General features: G+C 39.1%; 1 protein-coding gene across 1 annotated transcript in view; it reads right to left on the bottom strand.

Annotated features, from left to right (window-relative positions):
- The window catches only part of PTPRO (protein tyrosine phosphatase receptor type O), a 68,289-nt gene that overhangs the window by 40,977 nt on the left and 8,752 nt on the right, over positions 1–18,560 (bottom strand). The window contains exons 3-10 of the mRNA XM_008919827.3: positions 16,168–16,326; positions 14,040–14,192; positions 11,960–12,406; positions 10,807–10,968; positions 7,861–8,060; positions 5,382–5,502; positions 3,355–3,548; positions 892–1,003 (exon numbers count right to left, since the gene is read on the bottom strand). Of these exons, the coding sequence (XP_008918075.3) occupies positions 892–1,003; positions 3,355–3,548; positions 5,382–5,502; positions 7,861–8,060; positions 10,807–10,968; positions 11,960–12,406; positions 14,040–14,192; positions 16,168–16,326 (1,548 nt within the window). The remainder of the gene's footprint in view (positions 1–891; positions 1,004–3,354; positions 3,549–5,381; positions 5,503–7,860; positions 8,061–10,806; positions 10,969–11,959; positions 12,407–14,039; positions 14,193–16,167; positions 16,327–18,560) is intronic.

The raw sequence follows: 18,560 nt of genomic DNA, 5'->3' as shown, positions 1-18,560 counted from the left end.
GCTCTGTCAGGCACAGGCACTGTATTGAATATAATTGCAAATGGTTCTTATTCAGTTACTTCCTCAGGTACATTCTTTCAGTCTCTCACAAACAGAAAATCTGGGACTAGGGTAGTATCTGCTTTGGAGTGAGTGGCTGGGACATTATAGCCTGATTTTTCTCACCTATACTTCTGCAAAGTGAACTAAACAGTGGCACATAAAAGCAAAATGATTCAATGGGAAACTCTGATTTTGACCTAACCAGCCTGGATGCTAGGAACATGTGGCAAGGTGCTAAGAGGACCTGTTTTATGCCAGTCCCTCAATGGCTGATCTGTAGGAAATACTGAAGATTCAAACCCAAAGAATCTAACAAGAGATGCCAGAGTGTGTCAAATACATGAGTGATCTCCATTGGAAGAGGGAAATCCATGTGGTTATATCAATTTACTGCAGCTGAGAATCCAGATTACTAATGACTTGCCAGTAAACATACAGAAGAGTGTTTCATAATATTAGGAAACCTAAGAATTCAGGTTTACCTATTTACCTATTACTTCTCCATGTGTCAAGTATATGGTGTGGTAAAAGATGAGCAGGACCACTGGCCCTCACTGGAGCCATGGGTTCAGCTGACTGGAAGACTGGAACAGAGTAACCAAGCACTGTGCTTGGCATAGGAAAATTTTATATATATATCCATTTAAAGCAGTCCTCAGAGCCCTCCTTAAAAATAAAATAATAAAGTAAAAAAAAAAACCCCAAACCCAAACCAAACCAAAAACCACTTGGTAGATAAATATCCTAACTTGCAGCTATCTGTAGGTGAAGCACAACACCCAAGCCAGACTCTCTCTGCTCTTCTGCTCCCAGGAGCACTCCCAGAGTTTTTTCCAGCTGGCTGCTTACCTGTTATGAAGCTGATGGTGGAACTGTCACAGCAGCTCAGCTCTGGGTCCCCCCAGGTCACCATGGTGACCCGGAAATTGTAATACCAAGCAGGCAGCAGGTTGGCTATTCTCTGTGAGGAGACAAAAGACAAAGAGCAGCTGAGGAGAAAATCCACCAGCATGAGGTGTGACTTGAGAAATACAACGATATTTATAAATCTGGTGCCCACACTCATTTTACTGAGCTTCTATACCTTACTTCGGTCAAAATCCCTGGAATTTGGCCTTTCAATTTATTAAAAAATCTGTGCAGGGAGAGCAAACATAGTTGTGATGGCTCTGCTGCTCATGGGAACCTCTAATTGATTTCCAAGGTGGGAAAAACAATACCCACAGGGCAATCATCCATCACGAAATTCTGATGTGATGAAGGCAAAATATTTAACTTTTTTATTTTGATTAAATATGTTTTGAGAATAAATTAGAAACCATGTTTTTGACTCAAATATTGTTACTTTAAAAGATGAATTTTTTCCCAATTTTTGAAGTGTTTTTCACTTTCCATTATCATTTGTTATAAATGAAATACGAATGAAACATAAATTACTTAAGAGACATACATTAGACATGCAAATATAAATGAGATATAAATGAAGTATAAAATGCAATATATGTTATATTATAATATCACATGTAATATTTAGGTTAAATTCAAGTACTTCCATTGACAGCACAAAACACTTCAAATACTTAATTTTTATGTTTAAACGAGAAGCCTCATGATATTTTTTAAAATTCAAAATAAAAGCAAATTGGAAATAATGGACATTTATCAACAAAGTGGAAATAATTGCTATTTTTACAGATCTCTGTTGTTTGCAGTGGCCTTTTTTTTTTCTCCAGATACTACAAGACAATGCAAATATAGGGTTTGTGATCTATCTTTATGATTTTTGGGAAAAGCTGTATCCAAATTGACACCAAAATCTTGAAGTTGCTTGGACTTCTTCTGACATGCCCTGGTGTAATATTTAAAATACCAGCATCACTTTGACAACTTTAAAATAAGTTGCAGAGCACAAAATTAATGAAGTAACTAAACAGACTAAAAAGACAAATTCAGTTCCAAAGGCTCTCACCAACTCTTAGGACTTCAGGAAATAATATTTGATGATTCAAGTGGTTGGATTTTGTTTCCCCTGCCTTCTCACTGTTGCTCCAGAATACACCACTCACAGATCATTGGGAAAGTTTTGGGACATGGTGGGATTCTGGAGCACCACTAGAGAACCCAAACAAAAATTCACCAGTCCCTACCTGTATGTTAAATGCCATAACAGAGGGACAGGGAGACATTCTTTTCCTAATTCAAGCTTACTCTTTAAAATTATTCTTTAAGAAATGCTCACTTTAGCTGAGGTAACATGCTGTCAAATTTCAGACTGAAATCCAGACAAAGGCTTCCTTGAGCAGGATTTGCAACAGTAAGGGGCAACATCATCTCATTTCCTAATGAACCACATTAACTCTGGATGATAGCTTTGCTTCTTAGATGACCCAGATCACTCAGTTATTAGTCTATTTGTGCTGAGTCATGATTACCAGATATTAATTACTCATTTGGTAAGTTATTTTTGTTTTTAATTTCCCTGGAGATTTATTGTCACATACCCAATTACAGTTAAGGCACTGCAGCCAAAATGACTCCACAAATGGTATTATGCAAATCAATTACAGTAAATCACTGTGGCTCTCACCAGCAGCAAAAGTTATTGCTACCCTTTTTGCATACTCATAACTTTCTGAACTACTAATTTCAGCTAAAATTGCTTTCTGTCTTGCATTACAACAAAGTCTGAATAAAATCTGTTCACCTTGTCTAGGAAATAATGGAAAAGAGGATGAAAATTTCACTTCATATCTGCAAAGATGCCTGTGAATATATACGTTTGGGTTTTCTTAGAGAGACCAGTGTACAGCTGGTTAAAACCCTGGCATAAGTCTTTTTAGCTTTAGAAACATGAAGGCTATTTTCACAAAAACATCTCTGCATCTAAGCCTTCCAGATGGCACACTGTAAGACTAGCCCACAAGCCCCAAATCCATATTAGCAATATTAATTATGCAGATAAGGTTTTGGACAACACTCCCCAAGGAGATGATGGAACTTTTAAAGCCTTGACTGACAAACTGACCCACAAACCGAACCCGTCTCTGGACTTGCTGAACAACAAAAAAAAGAGGCTTATCTCCTGCCTCATCACTGCTAGAAACCGAGCACGCTTCAGCTGGCACTCCCTCACTTCAGAACAGAAAATGCCCCTGGCATATGGGCCATTTTCTCTGCTTTGCTTGGAAAAATTGTGCCAGGCTTAAAGGCAAATGTACGTAATTCATGGGGAAAAGGCTGGGCAAAGAAGTGTCACCGGGTGCCAGGACCACACAGGCAGGGCAAAGCAATAGTCAGGAATGGTCACTTTACCACAGAGGCAGTTAAGGAGACGGTTGCTGCTATTTCGTAGTAGGTTGTCCACTCAGAGGTCATTGTTGATGGGTTGAAGTAAAACATTTCTACAACGTATTTCCTGAACACCCCAAGGAAAGGTCTGTTCCAGCTCAAAACCACAGCAGTAGGTCCCAAAGGGTAAAGTGTCAGATCCTTTATTCCAGTGGGCACTATAAACCAGAAATTATCATTAGTAACGTGCATGTGTTATCAGTTGCACTTTATTTTAAAACAGTACCTTTCCTTAATCAAGTTCTACCTATTTCTGGTTTGTTCCTTACCTTAATTCCCAAGAGCTTCCTTGACATAGTTGAATATCATTTTTTAAGCATTTGTTCTCCAGTTTAAGACCACTTTTTCAGAAATGTCTACAGACCACTTGGTGTTGGCTGCTTAGCTTGAGATAAGGCACGGGGCTTGCTTTTTCATAAATGAGAGTTCCATTTTACTTTGAAAATCAGGGTGCTTAGGAGATATTTCAAGATGCTCAAAAACAAAAGCATCAAAAGCCATGACACCATAAGAAATAACATTTTTTATCTCTAGCGCTCCTTCCCTGGGGAACCTAAAGGTTCTGTCATGTATTGCTATTCTTGCCTCACAGGTGGTGACACTGAGAAAGAGGAGTCAAGTGATTTGAAAAAATGTCACATAAGGGTCAACTTCTGCAACCTATACTGGTCTGGAAAGCAATTACTCTTCATGACTTAACTGAGGCTACTTAAGTAAGTACTTTGCTATAATTCACAAGGGTTGCAGAGCCCCAGCTATTGCACACTGGGTCAGAACCGAGACCAGCACCCAGATTGCTTCAACCCATGCTAACACATGATTGCCTTTACCTTTATAAATCATTTACTATGCCTTTTCTTTGCTTTCTCTAAAGTGCTAATACTCACACAGTGAAAGTGAGCGTTAGGCTAAACATGGGGAGAATTGAGCACTTTTTAAAGTGGATTTTATCTTATTTGAATTTCAGTCATCATTAACCACCGCTGATAATATCACAGAACAATTTTTTTTTGCAGTTCTATTATTTTAATATCAAATTCAATATCCTTTTATGAAATGAAAACTCATACGACTGTTGTGTTAGTGCATAAAAATGTCCTCTTTATAATAATAAACCTATGAGATGTTCTGTTTAGAAACTGATTGCCATTTTGAGTTTAGTAAGAAACTTTTATGGAATTGAGTCCATAAAAAAGGGGAGAAAATTAAGGAATTTACTTTGGGACTACATGATTTTACTTTCTCAAATAAAAATAGAATTCTTTAACTACAGTGAGAAAGAAAATCAAAAGCATTTATAAAAATTGTCCAAAGAGAGAAACGTCAATAATAACTAAATATATGTTTACTTACTACCTTTTTACTTTACTGAAATATACCATACTTTTCAAATTTTTACTCAACTTATGAAAATATACAAGGATATTGCCTAGAATGAAAAGGCCCTCATCATATTCATTTAGCTGTTAAAAGGTTGACTTCTTTTTCACTTTCTTCTCTACATCACAGAGAGGATGCAGACTTAAAAATACACCTGCTCTTCCACTGGGCAGACTATTTGTCAAAAGCAGAAGCTGGGTGACTCAGGTTGAACGTTTCTCTGCAAAAGTAACTCTGTACACTGAATCTCTTTCTCTTTGCATCAAAAACGAGCACCACTAGAGACAAACATATATTCAAGTGTCCAAGGGTGAAGGCAGTTCTTTCCACAGGGCACTCTCTGTATGATTCCTGTCCATAACTTATCTCTATTTAATTTTGGTAATAACATTTAAATGTGAAATATCTTCCCTCCACTGAAGGAGTATTTTCACCACCTCAGTAATGGGCTAGGCAACACAAGAAAAATATTCTCAGGAAGTGTTCATTAGACTTGAAATAACCAACATGACAATTTTTTACTCCCTCATGGGATTTTGGACTTCATGAATATACTACACATATTTGAAAACAAACTCAAACACTTTTCAAACAGTAGGTGCAGGGATTACCAATGGAAAATGTAACGGGGTCAGAAGGTGGTCCCACCAATGGTCCTTTCCGTAAGTAGACCACAACTTGGTACTGGGCACCAGGAACAAGATTTTCAATGAGGCTGCTGCTGGAATTCACCTAATAGGAGGGGAACACATCAGATATGAAGTATTTACTTGGTTAATTAGAAGAATATTGAGACTGTACTCGAATGACTCCAGTTACAGAAGGCATGAATCCGAACACACTGGCATCGACAGAAAAAATCTGTTCATTGAGTCCAAAATGGCAAAACTGTGAAAGTGGTCAGGACTGACTTGACAAATAATCTGACTCAGAGAATCGCACTTGCCTGGCTGCATAAGGTCAGCTATCACACTGTAGACCCACTCTCTCCTGCTGTCAAAGTTTATTAAAATATTCAGGCTACATTATTAATTTTCAGGTGATATTATTCAGGCTGGAGCATTTAGACCATGTGTTTTCAATCAAAGCCTGAGGCTTTTCATCCATCATCCAATGCAGCTATGTGAGCTGAAGGCAGCATTATGGGAAAAGCTGTCTTCTGAATGCATGTAGTAAGTGACTCCACAGTGAAATCAGAGAGGAATTATTCTCTGTCATTCTCCCCTCCACGGCATTAAAAAATGTGACTAAGGGGCATTGTGTTTTTTTCTTTACAAGTTTGAACATCACCATTAAAATTTCTGCTGTGCCACACCAGGTTTCAGTCAGAGCTGGAAGCAGAATGCCTGACCAAGTGACTCCTGGTCTGATACAATGCAAAAAATCTTATCTCCTGAAGACTCCACTAACAGCAAATGCACAGAACAGCTTTGAGGAAAAGCCTTCACACATTCCTTCTCGAGCTGCAGGCTGGTATTTCCTCCTAATATTTTCTTCACAACCTTTCCGAAGTCTGTATCACAGCCACCTCTGCACTGGTGGTTTACTGCAAAGCACATGAATGTATCAGTGCCAGCACAGATTTAGTGAGGAACAGAATTTGACTTTACCAGCTGCTTTGGAAAGCTAAATCACTTTTAAATCATGCACCACGTTAGAAGGGATAGAACTTGGCACTGCATTTTGCCCCTTTTCAGCTCATCAAGAAGAATTCAAACCAGCAGCTATAATAAGCAGGTATATATGTATAAAAACTGGCAGAATTTGATAAAAAAAAATTTGTAATGGTAGAAAGAAACAAGTAACTGCAGTTAGACCTTTCTACCTACTGGCAATAAACACACGTTTACTTTTACAGATATCTTGTTTATTCACATATTAGGTACTTATTTTTGAGTTTGTAGATGAATCCTGTAGTAATTACTTAAATCATAAATGTATATACTTGTGACCTGTGGTTTTTAATCACCTCCCATATTGTTTTGCTTCCCATTTACATGACTGGACTTTTAATAAAGAACTTGAGATTACAAGCTGATTCTGAAAAACAATTCTCAAACTGTCATGAAAAGACACTTCCAAACCCTTTAAGTTCACAGCCATTCTTGAAATAAAACTCAAAATTTTTGATAGAGATTCATTTTAAAGGACATTTTTAAGGGACACAGACTCTCATATTAATTCCCTTGCAGTCCTAATCAGAGAGTTGAAGGAGACGGAGATTTATGGGGAGTGCTAGTGGTCTCCTTCCATTCTCATGGGTGAGCAGAGGGTGCAGCAGGGGCAGCACTGCAGTCCTTTGCAGACTCCATCATCACACATATTTAGGGAGCCAGACAGAAATCATGGCACTGCTCAGAAAATGGCCTTATCAACACCTTGGTAAGGTTACTGAGATGTGGGCTGAAACCTCTCTCTCACTGAAGCCACTCGCCACTGACCCATCATAGACACAGAATCTGATGTGGGGTTGCCCTCACTAAGGGCTTCAAGCAACAGAAAACTGGCATGTTTGGGGGTTCAGGATTTTTGATGATTATAAACATGTCCCACACAGCAGCAAGAAAGAACTGTGATCCATCCAAATCACAGGTGGCCTGAATTTCTATTTACTTCCCAGTGCTGACATCTTTTCCTATGGATGAAAAGAAAAGCTGACTTCTGATCATCTCTAAACTTCCAGAAAGTTTACAGTCAGGTTCTGTATTCATATATAGGATAGCTAAGAAATAATTTATGCTAATTTGATTATAATAATGCATGTGAGAACTCCACTTAATACAAATGGATTACGGTACCTGCCCAAGCACTATTATGGTATGGCACCATTTTGCCTACTGCCACAAAAATGTCTCAAAGGGTACACCATAACTCATAAGCCTGAAGAAAGGATTGGTCACAGTCAGTACAACAGAAACCCTGTTTTAACAATACTGTGGTGTATTGCACTCTTCTGTTCCTAAATGCTGTGCTCTCCCCTACTCTGCAGCCCTGAGCCTGACAGAGCCCTGGGGCACGATGATTCCAAACAGCAGGACTGTGGGAAATTTTTTTCCTGGATTTGAAAAGGCTGCAGCTTCTTCTCCTTACCTCAGTGCAGTAGTGTTTTTCAAGCCTTTGACTTTCCTTTTGCTTCTGACAGGTCAGGGAGAGCACAGACACAATGGTGTTGTTGCCGCCGCCCTCGTGTGATGCTGTCCAGGATGTCAGGGCAGTAGTGGAGCTCAGCACTGTCACGGTCACATGCTGGGGCTTTTCAGTGAGCTCCTCTATCCATTCACCTGTGGGACCTGGGACATGTCCCAAAAGCATATGTGAGCAAGCCACTCTATCCATTTGAGGCACATATGTTAAAACACCCTTCCTTCACGGAATTATTTATTGCTAGTGAGGGAGGCTGGACTCACAGTTGTCCACCTCCACAGCCCTTAGGCAGCCAAGGTGGGAGCCCCTGGGAAGCAGTCTGTGGCTTGAGTTATTTTACCTGTAGCAGAGCAGATGACAAAAGAAATGTGACTGTCTGGAAATTCAGATTGCAGTATTCCCTACTGCCTACCAGAAACCACCCAGCAATATCAGATTTGCTTCAAGGGAATGTTTAAAAGCAGCGATAGGCAATAATGTACAGATCATTGACCAATATTAAAGGATAAGCACACAAAATTTTTCGCCTCTCCACATACTAACATACCCTCCAAGCATACTATTGAGCCTTGAAGCGTGAAAATCAAATTCACAGAGGTCACCACAGCGGAGAATCTCATTCTCCATCAGACTTTTTGAAGCACTTGCTAGACAATGCGGCTTTATAGATAAAATAGCAGTTTGGAAAATAACTTCAGCTAGACTTGGTCAAAATTTCAGATTTTGTGAAAATAGTTAGTTTTCTTGTCACTTTTAAGTGATGCCTGTGACAGCTCTCTCCTTGACATTCCTCCCTCCGTGCAATTCTAATGGCAATTTACGTTTATTGATAAAAATAAAACAACTGTCAGAGCAAGAACGTGGTGTGAGACCAGCCTATAAGATTTGGCAATCCATACTGCTATCTGGGTACAACAAAAATGTTGTGTAACACAAGCCAATACTTTGACAGGATGATTCACTGACTGAATGCTACAAGGATAAGATAAGACTGAAGCTATGGGCAAAATTTATTCACGGCAGCAGACCCACACCCATGCAGGTAAAAAAGAGGAATTTGATCATTAGATTAGTCTCTGGAGCCAGTGGATGCACAAGTAGCTCTTACCATTCAGAAACAGTTTCAGAACTGCCATTAAGGGAATTCAGATTGGAGATTGGAGATTGGAATTGGAGATACTACATGTCATGACCCAGAGTTGTAGTCCCCACACAAAGTACCTACCTTCTCAAACTTACAAAGAGGAATAGAAAAGCAATTTCAATGTAAGACTACTTGTACACATCTCTGATTTGGCATTTTACCAGAAATACATTAAAAAAAAATCTATCTAAAATACTAAGGATCTCGCGTTCAACAGAATAAATAAGAAAACTCTCAAGAATCCTCATCTGGTTCTAAAAGCCTGCAAAACTAACAGACGAAACCCCAAACCCCAAATGTTCTCATGTGTTATATGTAAAATTGAAATATTTTAGATTCCTGTAACATCTTAATACTTATACCCAATGAGATTCAAGTTCATCCTTTATTTTGCCATCCACACCCCTCCACTGTGGATTAGTATGTCCTCATTTCTCTCAGGTCTCTGTCCACAGGGAGAACACTTGATGGAGGACCCTGAAGTGCATATTGCTTGACCAAAATAAGTCACACCTTGTAAAATTGAATTATGTTTGACAGTAATAGCAGTGCTACATATATGCACACTTTAATGCTTTTCATACAATGAAGCTAATAACTACTCCTAAAGAAAACCAGAAAACAGTGAAATTATAGCAGCAGAGACACTTTCTCTCATCTGCTGCTTCCTCTTTTTTCTTTGTTTTTCAGTTACTGTTTCTTTCTACTATAAAGTTGTTAAAAAAATACTAGTGATAGTGGAATTGTTTGGTGCAGTCAAGCATTATTATAAATTTAAGTCTAAATAGTATTTGTAAATGTTAGGAGCTACTAAAGACACAATCTTTATTCGTAATGTACTTAAGTGCTTGAGTGCACTTCCTTTTAATATGAATTTTTCTGTCAGTTTTAGCTACTGTGTCTTGTTGCAGCATTCATGATTTGGGGAGACAGGGTCTTCCCACAAGTAAAACTGTGTACTCCTTCAAGTATTCCCCTTTCTCATTGTATGGGCATTCTATAGTGTATATCTATTTCCTTTTGTAGAAAAAGGTACAAAGGTGACCACAGCCATCAGGAGGATAATGAGCTGAATTCACCAACACCTGTCTCGCTTGCTGATCTAATTGTCAGTCAAGGTATTAGTTTACACAGTAGTTTATTATTACTTTGCCTTTTACTAAATCACCAGTTAAGAAACTCTGGGGTTCTACAGGGAAATAATAAATGACTTTTACTTCTTTAAATTTAGCAGGCTGAACTGCTTCACCTACTGTGATTTACTCCATATTTTCTCAAAGACCATGCAATTTCAGAGTTCAGTGTTTAATTGTGCAATTCCCACACTCTCAGCCTGAGCTGCCCTTCATCCCTAACCTAGTACATACAGCATACTCCAAGAGTAGGGAAGTTAAATATTACCAAGACTCTCTACAACCACCAATTATTTCTTGGAATTAAATCCTCATTTTGAAAGATGAGAAAGGGTTATTTTTTTTCAGTGAGCCACTTCTGAACCCCAGGCAGTGACTCCATCACATCCCCTGCTTTCAGTTCTTAGGTCTGCTAAGATGACAGAATGAAGGCCCATCTGGACAGGATAAAATATATAACATATTTCCATTATATTTCCTTCACTGGCATGGGGAATTACAGAAGACCAAACTCTTCTGATCCTTCACCAGATGCCAAAGATGCCACAGTGGTCAAACTCTACATTACAGTTATGCTATTCTGGAAGAAAAAGGTGGGACTGTTGAGGTACTTACTGATGTAAAAGCTAAGTGTTTTTGCTGATTGACTTCCACGAACTTCACAAGAGCCAGAGGAGCTAAATGTTGTTACAGACAACTTGTATTTTCCTGGTTCTTTCAGTTCAGCAACAAATTTGTGAGTGTCCTCACTTACTGTCAAAAATTCCATTGAGTTCTCTAAAGCAGGAGGGGAAAAAAAGTGTGGATTAATTGAAATTTGAAAGGCTCCAGAGTCTAAGAAGATTATTTACATAATGTTAATGTTTTTTCTGCCATGAGATTAAAAGGTATCCAAAAGAACTGGATTTACATTGATAGTTCCATTTTTTGACATCAGCACAAGAGTAATTAATGACAAATTTTGCAGTATAGGAGCAGAGTAACAATTAACCCAGGCCAAATTTTCATTCTGTGGAAGGCATGATAAAATAGGGTTGTCATGACGGAGCTAGTGATAAAAATCACACCATGAGAGAAAAGGAGCTTCCCTTTTTCCACCTATCGCATTCTTATTCTGAAATAAAAAAGAATTTTCCCTCAGCATGGAAAGGCTTGTGAAAACTGCCAGAAAATAAAATTCATTGGGATAAAATAGATTTTAAACCAGAAAATCTTCGAGCAACATGGTAATTTTTTGTATCCCCATCTCTTAAAAAAATCTCCTCATTTGTTACCAGTCTCTTTGTGGTCAGAAGAATGTTTGGTAGCTGTAAACTGTGACAACTGCTGATCTGAACTGAGACTACCTTTTCTGCATGTCCCCTCCAGTCCAGCTCTCCCTGAGAACCTTTCTCAGTGACAGTCTATGGTATAATGCACCTTCTTTGTCTCAAATTTCTATCAGCTCATTTCTCCTTCTTTTTATAACCAGAATGGGTTTACAAAATCTACAGTGTAAACAGTGAGATGGTATGTACAACAGTATAAAAGTTGTTTAACAAAAGAGAACTGCAAACTGTGATTTACCTCTCCTGCCCTACTTTTATGATGTCCAGCCAGAACTAGATGCTATTCAATGCAAGAAACTTCTCAAGAAATACAGGGGATCTAACAAAGCCCTCTGAAGTACAGTACTAGATAATTAATAGAGAATTACTAGTTTACAGAGACAATCCATCAATGGAATTGGAGACAAGAGGTATGAGAAGGGTTTAAGGCTCTGCTTTACCTTCCCTTTCAATATTAATATGGAAACCATCAAATGCAGTAGGCGGCTTGGGGGGTAACCAGGTCAGCACCATCTGCACAGGAAGGAAGGGAGGGGGCTCTGGCGTGGGTCTCCCAGACTTGTTGGCATCACTGGCCTCGTAATCACTGGCAACTGCATTGACAAACTCCTCTTCACCCTCTGATGACTCAGCCTCGTTAGACCACCAGAACGGCTGCGACGTGGTTTCGTACTCAGTGCTGTTCGAGCGCTGCTCCCACCAGGCTGCAGACGTGTTTGCTGCTGGAATTTCAGGTGGGTTGCCAGAAAAATGGCTAAGCTTTTCTTTCCTCACGACTTCTTGTGGTCCCACAAACGATTCTTCTGCAAAATTTCCGCTGTGCTCTTCCCAGTTGTTTCTGTTGATTGGCACAATCTGAACGGAAATGTTTCGAGGTGGGTAAGGAACTGAAAGAGAAGCAAGGGTTAGCCTTTTAATATGTGTCTGGTGTGCACCTTCAACATGTGTTAATTCCCCAGACAGATAATATTTGCAAAAAAACAATGCAGCTAGGGATACTCTGAAAGAACTTGTTCTTCTTATTTTTCTCCCTTCTCTTACAAATACATATAGAAGGTGTGATTATAGTGGGATCAAGCTGAGTATAACTTCACAGAAGAATCATGATTCAAGAATATCAGGAAGAAAAGTAGATGTGAAGTCACAGTAAATCAGACTTCAGTGCTATTACAGCAACAAGGCTATCTGAGTGTGATTTTTTAACAGTGGACCTTCATTTACTTTATTGTGTCTTCCAGGAAGATCTTGATCAAGGTAAAAAATACCTCTGTAGAAATGAATTGAAAAATATATGCAAAACTAATATATGACATGGTTCATATTTAAAAAAAATGACCTTCACGTTGCCGTAGGTCTTTGCATATGCTTTTAGCAGCCACCTTTTCACAAGCATTAAACATCAGTTTAAATTTTAATATTTGTGAAAGCTTGATCTTAAGATGTCTGGTCTCCAGAAGACAAGATTCTGGCACGCAAAGAAGTGCCAGGAGGGGATCACACAGCATTTTGTCTGCCTCACTGTAGTGGCTTGTCTGCCTCTCCTTACACATGACAAGCATGAGTAGCCTCTGCAAATAATTTTGACTGGCCCCTTTCATGCTGGCACTTTACAACACACTAATTTGTTCACCTCCCCTGTCCCAGCCACAGCCACTAACACAAAACCAGATCCTATATTCTCATTGCAGTTTATGTGAAAAATGATGCATGGGAGGGCATCAGGAAAGAAAAACGGGATCCTGTTGGTTGCATTCTTATGGTCCAATATCTGGATAACTATATTTAGGATCTTCAGGACAGAACTCAGCTGGCATCAGTTGGCTTTGTTCTGTTCAAGGCAATGGACCAACACCAGTGTATTCATCAGTGGATTTGGCCTTTTGATTTTAACACTGGTTCATTTCACTTTGGACCCTGAAAACTGTCTGTGGTCCAATAGATTACCAGAAGAGTTTTGGGCATTGTCCCAGGACCAAATTAAATTAGTTCTGGACCCTGAACAAATGCAATTTTCAGCCTTCGCAATATTGGTATCTTGGAAATTAAAAGTTCATGCTTCAGGGCACAAACTGGCCACCAAGTGGGGCAACTATAATATTCTTCTCTGTGACAGAAAACTGCACAATGAGGAAGGCCTTCTCTAACAGTTTAGCTATGATTCACTGCACAAGGAGACAGGCCAATAGAGGTAGATCAATAGTATGCTCAGTGCAGCCATTCCCTTGACTTAAAAATTAATTCCTGGCACAAGGCCTAGGATATCTCATGTGAAGCAGAATTTATTTTCTAAAAAGCAAGTTTTATAACAGAAACACTCACACAAATTTCCCTTTGCACTGTTTGTACACATAACCCTATGGAACAGCCACAACATTCTCCTCCCAGGCTCCTGGCCTGGAGCAGCTCCCAGGACTGCTCCTGCACAGACCCTCCTCTCTGTGGGGTCAATCCCCTACCCACAACAGAAAGAAAAGCTGCTATAAAGAGTTGAAAGAAATGGTATGGAATGATTTTCTTCACCTGTTCTGTGCTGTTTGGGTTCGTGCTGGACCCCGCTGTATTCCACCAGTGTGCTCTTGTTGAAGGTTGCTTCTGATACCAACTGGAAGGTGATGTTACTGTAGCATATACCTGGCAGCCAGTGATTGAAAACTGTTTTACCTTTAAAGAAATCTGCAAAAGGTTTAAAGAGAAAAGAAGAAAGGAAAATAGAGGATAATGCATCAAATGTTCACTTTCTGATAATGCAACTGCACATGCTGACCTGGCAGTGTTTCAGATGTTTAAACATTGCTCAGCCTGCTCTGAGACGGGAAATTGTAACAATTCAGTTTGCCAAAAATTTTCCTGGCTGTCAAAGCCACTTTGCTACCAAAAAAAAAAAAAAAAAAGACAAAAAAGCCCAGCACAAGAAACATGAACTACTTTTCACAGGCAGGGGAACTGAATCTGGCAACCTGTTCCCCATGACACTGAATATCTCAAAGAGCATCTGACAGTCCCTGCAGACCTTTAACTGCTGCACGCAAAAGCCTCTTTGGTCTTTTGCTGACTGAGGCACAAGGCTCAGGGTAGATGTTCAAAGGAGCATCCACATGCAGCTGAGCACAGGCTGCAGGACTGAGGGCTCGGCTCACATCCACTGTCAGTGCACGTGTGGCCTGAAGAAAAGTTGCTCAGGGCTATTTGGCTATGGGAAGGAGTGTGCAAGCTGATTAGCGAATCTCTTAATTTAGGCTGACTTTTTTGTTTATCAGCAGCTTTAGCATTATAGCCCCTGGAACCATCTATTAGCTGTAGAAGATAAAAATTACTGCTGGTATCCCTTTTGTTCTCTGGAAAGAGGTCACCTATATTTTCTGCTGTGGTCCAGATTTGCCCTTCCTAACTTTCAACACTTCAAAGCATTGAAAATGTGACTTCTAGACCCAATTTGTATCGAAGCTAAGAGATGCCAAAATTTTCTGACCTCTGTCTGGAGGTGCTTATCTCCCTCTGCTGATTTTAAAGAGAGTTTACAGCGACAAGTCTTCTGTTCTGGGAGCCTTAATTCAGTGCCTAAAATTCAATTCAGCACATACTGGATTCCTCAAAGGCATTTTACTGCCACTATGCAATGTTAAACCTTTGGGGTTTTAGGGCCCACAGAGTATGTGGGTCTTTCTTGCCCCTCAGGGTGCTTCCCACAGGACAGTCACATTTACATCTCTCAGACAGATGCTGTGATGAAGCTATACAGGCAAAAGGGAGTTCAGTTATAAAAAATGAAAAAAGAAAGCAGAATTTGCTCTTGTTAGATCATTTAGGTAGTTAGATTGGTTGTTTAAATTGTTTAGGCTGACTGTCTAGACTGTTAAATTGATTGCATTTGATTAGATTATTTTAAGAAGATTGAAATTTATATTACCCAGCATGGTTTATTAGCTTAGGGACAATACTGAATGCTACAGTAATATACAGCATAGTACTATTAGCACTGTGTCATTGTATGATGATACAGAACAACCAGTTTTAGATCCTGTGCCAAGAATCGGGTATATTGAATGGGTTTCCCTGCTCTGTGGCATCCCAAAGCTTTCCTATCAGCTGTTTACCAGACAGGAAACCTTGGCCAGAGGGAAGAGACTGGGATCTTTTTTAATGCTTTCAACTGCCATAAAAATCCAGGGATTTCAATGAACATATCTAGAAAGCAAAAATGTATCTGTCTCCTCCCTAATGAGATTTGGGTTTTCTTTCATTTTTCCTTTTCTTTTGAATTGCGGGGAAGATAAAAAGAAATGGTGGAAATTATTTTTTGGATTTTAGTGTACATGTTAATTTGGAAGCACTAGAAATTGGGGATGCCTCCCCAGGTTGATTTCAGACTGATTAAAAAAATCCAGACCACCAAGTCTTCCTCTAAAATCCAAAAGAAAGGAAATACCACTAGAACTAGGACAAAAGCAAGTTTAAAAATCCCAAGTGAAAATACCAGCTCAAATCAAAGACCCATCCCTTACTTCATTATATAAAAACTATTATATAAAACATTACCAGAAATATAAATCATTATAAACAATACATGTCAACACCACATCCAAGACCACTGTTTAAAGTGTTTCCAGCAGAGATAGCATTCAGTTTTAGTGGAATAGTTTTCTCCTACCTTTGTACAGCATTGTTCTGTAGTCTTTTCCTTCCCAATAGCTTATATTTACCCTGGTAAAAACATTGTACTTCTCTGGGTACTGAATTTCAAACAATACTCCTGTTTCTGGAGATGGTTTGTAATCATAGATAGAAACATTGCTCACAGGAAGGGGTTCTAAAGGATATACAAACAAAAGGAAAAGAAAGGAGGAAAGAAACAGATTAATAGGCAAACTGAGTTCATCACACATATACATCATTAATGAAATAAATGATTTTGCTAGGTATGGCACAGCCCTCTTAAAGCTACCTCAGGGCTTCACAGAGGTCCGGGGAAAAGCTACTCGGGATGTTGTCAAAGCCAACATTTCTGTGTCCACCTTCCCCCCAAAGTAATTTATGTTCTTGACACTTAAGCTTTAAGAGAAAAATTGCTGTATTTCCCCTAAAAAATAAGGTTGACATATAGCATTTATTATTTAGAGCACTCACAGTCATCACCTCAGAAAGATTTTCATCTTTAATACTTGCCAATCATGTAAAAGTGCTGAGAGAAAAGCAACAAAACACTTGAAATTGCTTGTGACTTTGGCATAAATGTAAGCTTTTAAGATTAACTGAGAAACTTATCAGTGTAATGGCCAAAGGAAGCTGCATGAAGGTTTTCTATTTTATCTACACATTACATTATTTCATGGGTAGTTATACAGTCTCCATTCTTACTGTGTGAGAAGACCACCATCTTCAACATATTTATCCACATCAAACTTCTATAAAATATAGCAGAACCATGACCATTATTTAATAGATGAAGAACTGAGGTGCAGAGAAGTAAAATGGTTTACTGGAGGACACAGGGAAAGCCTGTGCACAGAAAGGAGGTAAGTGAGGCACTGACAATTTAGTGCTTTGAACTCTGAGCCAGGTAGGCTACAAAAAGTAAGTAAAACATCCCTGTGTCCTGTGATGTGGAATCTAGACCAGTGTAGCTCCACAAGCTAAGGAAAACCATGTCAATTCACTGCAGCTGGGAGTTTGGACTGTTGCTAAAAGTAAGAGAGTCACAGTTTTATTCATCCTTCTTTAGCCACCAAAAGAAAAAAACCCAAAACAAAACAAAACAAAAAAAACCAAACCAAAGCAAAACAAAAAACCCCACAACTTCCCCCCCCCCCCAAACTTTTTTGCTTGATGGTCTCCTCAGCAAGAAAAAAATGACAGCAACCCAACTATGCATTGGTTAAGAGGGACAAGGAGATATCCAAAACAAGGTTATACTGTTGGTTGAAATTTGTCATACTAACATATTTTCATAGAGATACTTAATGTAATTATGCCTACATCCTTGCAAAGATCAGCATGTTGATTTAGTTCTTGCACACTGTAGGGATCAGGCTGCAAAACTCAGGCTGTTGATTAGCATGGCCTTGGAGGACCCATCTGAGTTCAAAGTTCTGTCCTGGAGAAAAACTACTAAAATATTTTTCCCCAAAGAGCATACAGTCATGATGGGTAAGAGAAAGAGCAGATGAAAGGGAAGATCAGTATCAGTATCAAAAGGGGAATTACCCCACAGAGGGTGGAACAGGTTAATCAAAGATAGAAAAGCAAGACTGTAATGTAAGAGAAAACTAAATCCCAATGACCAGCACAGTGTTTTCACTGCAGCATTAAGTTTCCAGTGTGATGAGAAGCAGAGAAGAAAAACAACTGGGAACGAAACCACAGATGCAAACAGAATCTCTCACCAAGTCTTAAGCAGTAAGTCGTGTTGTCACATTTAACTTTGTCAGAGCATAGGAATGCAATGGTGTGGGACTTTTAAACTATTTCTCATGGCCAAGACACTTCATTAGCTTCATCCAGTATATATCAGTATATTTGTACATCACCCACTTACAAACAGAAAATCCCAATCTCACAGACACAAACAGGCACTTCAGTGATGGGATCTATGAAAACCCTGCTGACATTTCACGAGAGCCTAGAAATAAACAGGAGTAAAGCAGATCACAGGAAACAAAGCCTCTTCTTTCTTCCAAGACTCCTCCCATCGCTTATTCCAAAATAAATAGTGGATCTGACTATCCACACGACCAGAGGGTTCATATCACAGCTCACACAGCACATGACAGTAGTTTAAATGTCAGTAACCACCTCTAAACAGCACAACATTTACACGCAGTCGTCTTTCATGTTAGTGGGTGTGCCCTGGGCTTTCTTCTGCTGTCTCACTCACATCTCAGGTCTTGTTTCCGAAAGAATTACTGAAACTCTCTTATGTCAGTGATTAAATTACCCCATTTATTCCTTCCTACAACAAATCAAATAAAGGATGGAAGCTATATTCATTTTTTAATCCAAATGATTTTTCCTCCTGATGCTTTGATTTAATTAACCAATAATTGA

Source organism: Manacus vitellinus, unplaced genomic scaffold (assembly GCF_001715985.3).
Source record: "Manacus vitellinus isolate BGI_N305 unplaced genomic scaffold, ASM171598v3 scaffold_5_pilon, whole genome shotgun sequence".
NCBI classification, from domain to species: Eukaryota; Metazoa; Chordata; class Aves; order Passeriformes; family Pipridae; genus Manacus; species Manacus vitellinus.
This window is presented reverse-complemented; position numbering and strand designations above follow the sequence as displayed.